Here is a 6,344-nt window from a genome sequence, read left to right on the forward strand (position 1 = left end):
AAGGGCCACCTGGGTGCCAACACAGATTAGCACCATTCTCCGCATGGGCTGAATGCATCAGTACTTGTGCTACAAAATCTTTTATTGATTTCTGTCACGCAGAAACAAATGTCTGATTTTCTCTGTACTTCTTCTTGCTTACTGCCTTTGAGAGGAGACTATATTAGATGAAACTCAAGAGAAGGCACAAGAAGGGCAGCTCCTAGCTGTCCATGGCTTAGTTGGTCACTGAGGAACCAAGTTTCATTTAATGGGCCACTGCACGTTTATGTGTGCATCTCATGTTTTTGTGAGAGACTGTTTCTGGAGACCTCTCTGTGGCAGACCAAGAATGAGATAGACAAGTTCCCACATGAGAGCACCAGGTAGCAGACAGGGATTTGGGTAGTGTGCACTCCAGTGAAAACAGGACTGGGTTATAGGGCCGTGGGAGAGTCTGCACCTAGGCCTATACCATAGGAAGGAGGCAAGCACCAGGCAGGGCTCTAGGTTGGCAGCCACTCTTGAGTAGGAGAGAAAATTGGTCAGAGCCAGGTAGATAACATCCCACATGGGCTTGAGGGTGATGCGAGAAGAGCCATAGAGTCTGCATGTCTGAGAGAAGATATTTGTCAACCTTGGCTTGTGTCATGAAGGATGTGTTGTACTGTGTAATCATCTTACACAGATCATAAGGATATTGTATGTAGAGCAGAAAGACTTGTGACTAGATAGTGCATGCATCATTCATGTCATGAGACTCCTTTTTAAGAACATGCATGTATAATGTCCTGTTATATAGCAGCAAGTAGATCTTGAATGATCCACACATTCTTCATTTGTGATTCTGAGGGTTTTTTTTTTTTCTTATTTCAGCTGATGTGTGTGTCGTGAAGGTGGAAGGTACCCCTTATCTTTGTAAGACTGATGAAGTTGGAGAAATATGTGTCAATTCCAATGCAACTGGAACAGCATACTATGGATTACTTGGCATCACAAAGAATGTGTTTGAGGTTTGTGCCTTTTCCTGATAATCATGTGGAAATTGTGTCCTGTGAGCATTGGTAGGGCCTGGGTGTGCATGGGGCCAGGGTGAGCACAGAGTCCTTGGAGATGGTCTCTCTCCCATGTGGGCTTTCCAGGGGCTATTGTGACTCTGAGCCTGGGCATCCCCCTGCATCCTCCCAGAGCGAGGCAGGGCCAGGGCAGGCCCTGCTGCCAAGAACTTGGAGTTAATCTGCTCCCTACAGTCCCAAAAGTGACCCTGGCCCATAAGAAAGCGTCAGCATGCCTCGGAGGAAAGCAGTGTGCTGCATCAGTGGTTGTGATGCACATTATTCAGGACAAGTCTGGTAAGCCTGCTGAAGTCATGCACTGGAGCAGAGAAAGAAGGGTACTGTTCCTGCTCAGGTGGTTCATCCTGGAGATGGATCAGCCATGCCAAAGAAAGTGGCCTGCAGAGGGCCAGGCTGGGCTGTGAGAGCCTCTTCTTCATCGCCAACAGTCGTGTTTGTGGTGCTGAGCTGTCCTGCTGCCTACAGGTCTTTTTGGCTAGTCGGTTGATCATCAGCAACTCCCCTCCACTCTCTGCAGACTGTTCCAGTTACTGCAGGAGGAGCACCTATCTCTGACAGGCCTTTCACCAGGACGGGCCTGCTGGGCTTCATTGGACCTGTGAGTATGTCCTCATGTGCAGGACCAGTGTCGGGAATCTCAGGGCATGGATAGGGGACACCTCTTTGCTGTCAGGTTCTCATCCCACTGTCACCAACCTTCTGTTTGGTTCATCACGATGACCTTCCTGACAATTGCCTTAACTTTGTATAGGTCTAACCACATCTGTGAGATCACCCCACAGATTTGCACACAGCCCCTGAGTAGGCCCTGGGGGTAACTGAGGATATTTTGGGAAGGTCACAGGTGTTCATATATCATTCGTTACCATTTTGAAGTCTAAACTATTTAAAAATAAATACTTATGTTTGTAACATCTTGACCCAGTAGCTCTCAACAGGCCAATTTTGGCCTCTCCCTCCCAGGGGACATCTGACAACTTCAGAAGACATCTCTGATTGTCACAACTCAGGGAGGGGAGCACTACTGGCAACCAGTGGGTATCTGAAAGCCAGACATGCTGCCCAGCATGTGGCACTGCATAGGATAGCACCTGTGGCAGTATTGTCAGCCCAAAAGGTCACTAGTGCCAGGTTTGGGGACCCTGCTCTCAGCCTAGTTGTTTTCAGACTTTGACAAACTTTACCTGCAATTTTCATCTAACCTCTGAGCCTGCTGGCCTGCTGACTTCTCCTTGAACGCTGTCCTTCTTCAGTTGCCCTTCCTCTCACAAAGCCTGTCCCCTCCTCAGAGCCTGCCTTGTCACCAGGCATATGTTGCTTGTCAATCTGTTTGTGTGGTACACAAGGCTCCTGTGCTGTCAGCTCTTCCTTTTGGGGCCTGACCACGGTCCTTGCATACCCAGCCTCTGTCTATGTGGCAGAGTCCTAACCCACACCATTGCCCTCAGGACAACCTGGTCTTCATTGTGGGGAAGCTGGATGGGCTGATGGTCGTGGGAATTCGCAGACACAATGCAGATGACGTTGTGGCCACCGCGCTGGCTGTGGAGCCCATGAAGTTTGTCTACAGAGGCAGGTGATGCGCTGCAGATCCCTGTGCTGGGGGTGGAGTCCTTCTCTATTTAGTGTTTGGGAAGTCACTGCAGTTGGACGAAAGACCAGCAAATCTGAATTCATGAAACCTAAAACTTTCTATAAATCAGAAATGATAAAGAAAAAAATTCTTGCAGCAGTGATACCAGAGTTAATGTCCTCACTGTCCAGAGTTCCTTCAATTCCTTAAGAATATAAAGTTCAAATATATAATTGAGCAAAGAGTCTAGGAGACAGATCAACCACAGAGGGGAAGATAACAAAGGAGAAACAGGGTCCATGTTCCTAATAACTTTAGAAATGCAGATTAAGACAGAAAGTGCTGTTTTCTCTATAAAATCACCAAAGGCTTATCATTCTTTTTTTTTTTTTTTAACTAAAGTTTAGCAAGACACATACAATGCCCTACACTGTTCCTAGACTAAAATTCAATTCGATTTTTCTGCATGAGTTAAGCAAGGAGCTTAGAGATTCTCATTTCCCTTGAGGAAATAAATGGACCTCTGGGCCTTTGCCATTTAGGCACAGGGCACAGGAGCCAGGAGGGGAATTTTGTCTGCTTTTTCCACTCCCAAGCTCTTTGTTCTGGATGAGGCTCTTCTTCTAACTGGCCCACTCAGTCAGCTACCTTTTTAAGTTTTTATTCTTGTAAAGGGAGTGCTCTTTGTTACTCTAACTCAGGTACCTGCTGGCCAGGCCAGTCCCCACCATTCAATAGTCCTCAAGAAATCATCAGGGCATTCTGCCACATGGTAGGTCAAACCAGAGGAAAAGTCCCACATGACAGGAATGACAGGGAAGTAGTGACCTGTTCAGAGAAACCAGCAGGGCAGGCTGTATGAGAGTGTGTAGGGGAAGGTTGGCATAGCCTGGGGCATCACCTGCCCCTCATAGCAGAACCCAGAGACACTTATGGTGCAATGGTACAGGTGTCCTCAGGGATGGTCTCAAGGTAGTCCAAATCCTGCTTTGGGTTAGACTTGGGAGACTGCCTCCTCTCAGGGCAGGAGATGAAGTCCCTGCCTAAATAGGTGCCTAATGAGGTGATACTATCCATTATGACTAGCTGGGGCCTGGATGACTGCATCTGAAGACAGGGTAGCCTATATGTTCCCACTAGGGAAGAGCTGAGGAAGCAGGAACCTCAGAATGAAGCCACAACCAATTGAGTATGTGTGCCATTGGAAGAACAACAGCCAGAATATTAGCAACTTGAAATAAAATGGAGAAATCCTAACAAAGTAATTGTTCAAAGAACACAATAGACAGGATACATAGAGTAGAGTGGATACATAGAGTGGATACAACTAGAGAACAAATTGAGAAGGTGGGAATTACTAAGTAGTAGTCTAAGGAACTACTCTCATCTCTACAATAAATCAAAAAACTACTCTCATCTCTACAATAAATTAAAAAAACTACTAAGTAGTAGTCTAAGGAATGACTCTCATCTCTACAATAAATCAAAAAAATTAGCTGGGAGTGGTAGTGTGCGCCTGTAGTTCCAGCTACTTGGAAGGTTGAGGCAGAAGGATCGCCGGAGCCCGGTAGGTCAAGGCTGCGATGGCTGGGAGCAGCCACTGCACTCCAGTCTGGGTGACTGAGTGAGACTCCAACTCAAAAAAAAAAAAAGGAACTACTCTAGAAGTAACGAAACAGGAACTTTAAAAGAACTACGAAGGGAGATGCAAAAGAAGAAGGACAGATAGCAGACTGGGTGGGGTGGTAAGAAATGTGTGAGGTGGAGGAGGGAGTGTTGAGGAAACAGGAGGTCGGAGTTCTCTGGACTGGGGAACAGGTCCATGAGGGCCCTATGGCATGTCCAGTTTATTGGTGCTCTTACAGTGGACTACAAAAAAGCCAAGCAGAATGCTTTATACATCACCATAGTAGAGTTGGCACAAGATGACAGTACATTAATGTCTTTTAAGTTTTTAAAAGTTTTTTTTCTTTTTTGAGATGGAGTCTCACTCTGTCACCCAGGCTGGAGTGCAGGGGTACACTCACAGCCACGCCAGCGTTGACCTGCCGGGCTCCGGTGATCCTTCCTCCTCAGCCTTCCAAGTAGCCAGAACTACAGGCACACGGTACCATGCCCGGCTAATTTTTTATTTATTGTAGAGACAAGGTCTCACCAAGTTGCTCTGGCTGGTTTCGAACCTGTGGGCTTAAGCAATCTACTTGCCTCGGCCTCTCAAAGTGTGGAATTACAGGCTGAGCCACCAAGCATGGCCAAGTTTTTAAAAGTTTTTAACCCAGTTTTATGTTCATTTAAATTGTCACTTAGTTATCCAGCTATAATAAAAATATTCTCAGGCATATAAATTTCAGAGGTTTTGTTACTCAGAGTTCCATATTGAAAACACTTTAAATAAATTTTTTAATAAAACTTTTAGTAAATTCAGGAAGTTCCACAAAATGTATGAGAGTTAGGAGAACTCAATACTGAGTGAAGTCTGCTTTAGAAAAGTGTGTGTGTGTGTGTGTGTGTGTGTGTGTGTGTGTGTGTGTGTGTGTGTGTGTGTGTGTGTACAACAACAGCCAAAGGAAAGAATAAGAGAAGGTGTACCCATAATGACCCAGAGTTAGAATGGTAGACATTACCTGACAGGATGGGTTCAGTGGGAGAACAACTTCTTGTTTTGTAAGGGAAAAGATAGCAATATCTACTCAAAGTCTACAAGAAGGGAAAAAGCAACACAGAAAAAAAGAAATGTTGAAATTCTTAAAGCAAGAAAGTAGAAACAAGTCCAAATATAGCAATCACAATAAACATGAATAGATTAATTCCATTGAAAGAGAAATTCAAAAATTTGTTGGTTCAAATTTCTGTTGGTTTAAAAAATACTTAACAGAATTTTGAGAGATCTATACATAAATACATTGCATATTAACATTAAAGAAATATTTCTTTTAAAAATGTGTGCCTGACTGTTTTGCTTTATGCTGAAATCCTCTCCATTTTTGTGAATTTAAACTTACTTCAACTATCCTGGAGATAAGGATGACTGGTTACTTTGAATCTGCAGCAATCAGTCCCATGTTTGTTAGGCTGCATTTTAAACATTGGTACAGCCAGTGTCTTCCATTTCAAGGGTGAGAGGGCATCTCTGTGTTATTTGGCCTCTTGCCATGTGGTTATTTCTGCTGTCTTGCCCCTCAGAATTGCTGTGTTTTCTGTGACTGTGCTGCATGATGACCGCATTGTCTTGGTGGCTGAGCAGCGGCCTGATGCCTCGGAGGAGGACAGCTTCCAGTGGATGAGCCGCGTGCTGCAGGTTGGTGCTTCAGGGCTACCCTGTGGTTCCATAAACCTTCCAAGCTGCCTCTGCATGTGTGAATAGGAAGTCTGCTCCATTCTGAGTACAATGTGGTGGGCTTGCTCTGCTCATCCTCCCTGCCTCCAGCTTGTTTATTTTTAAATGTAAAATTGACAAATTATAGTTGTATGCATTTATGGGCTACAAAGTGATGTTATGATTTTTGAATGCAATGTGGAATAATTAAATCAAGCTAATATTCATCACCTCAAATACTTTTTTTTTTTTTTTTTTTGAATTGGAGTCTCACTCTGTCGCCCAGACTGGAGTGCAGTGGCCACTCCTGGCCACCGCAGCCTCAACCTGCTGGGCTCCAGCGATCCTTCCGCCTCAGCCTTCCAAGTAGCTGGAATTACAGGCATGCGCTACCATGCCC

At 45.1% G+C, this 6,344-nt stretch overlaps 1 protein-coding gene across 2 annotated transcripts in view; it reads left to right on the plus strand.

The window, feature by feature from the left end:
* Window positions 1-6,344, plus strand: part of DIP2A (disco interacting protein 2 homolog A) — a 123,221-nt gene that overhangs the window by 89,582 nt on the left and 27,295 nt on the right. For both annotated transcript variants that reach the window (XM_008064565.1, XM_008064566.2), the window contains exons 19-22: window positions 856-992; window positions 1,573-1,653; window positions 2,504-2,631; window positions 5,812-5,926. In XM_008064565.1, the coding sequence (XP_008062756.1) occupies window positions 856-992; window positions 1,573-1,653; window positions 2,504-2,631; window positions 5,812-5,926 (461 nt within the window). The remainder of the gene's footprint in view (window positions 1-855; window positions 993-1,572; window positions 1,654-2,503; window positions 2,632-5,811; window positions 5,927-6,344) is intronic.

Source organism: Carlito syrichta, unplaced genomic scaffold (genome assembly GCF_000164805.1).
Source record: "Carlito syrichta isolate Samal-C Ts95f unplaced genomic scaffold, Tarsius_syrichta-2.0.1 Scaffold307711, whole genome shotgun sequence".
Lineage (NCBI taxonomy): Eukaryota > Metazoa > Chordata > Mammalia > Primates > Tarsiidae > Carlito > Carlito syrichta.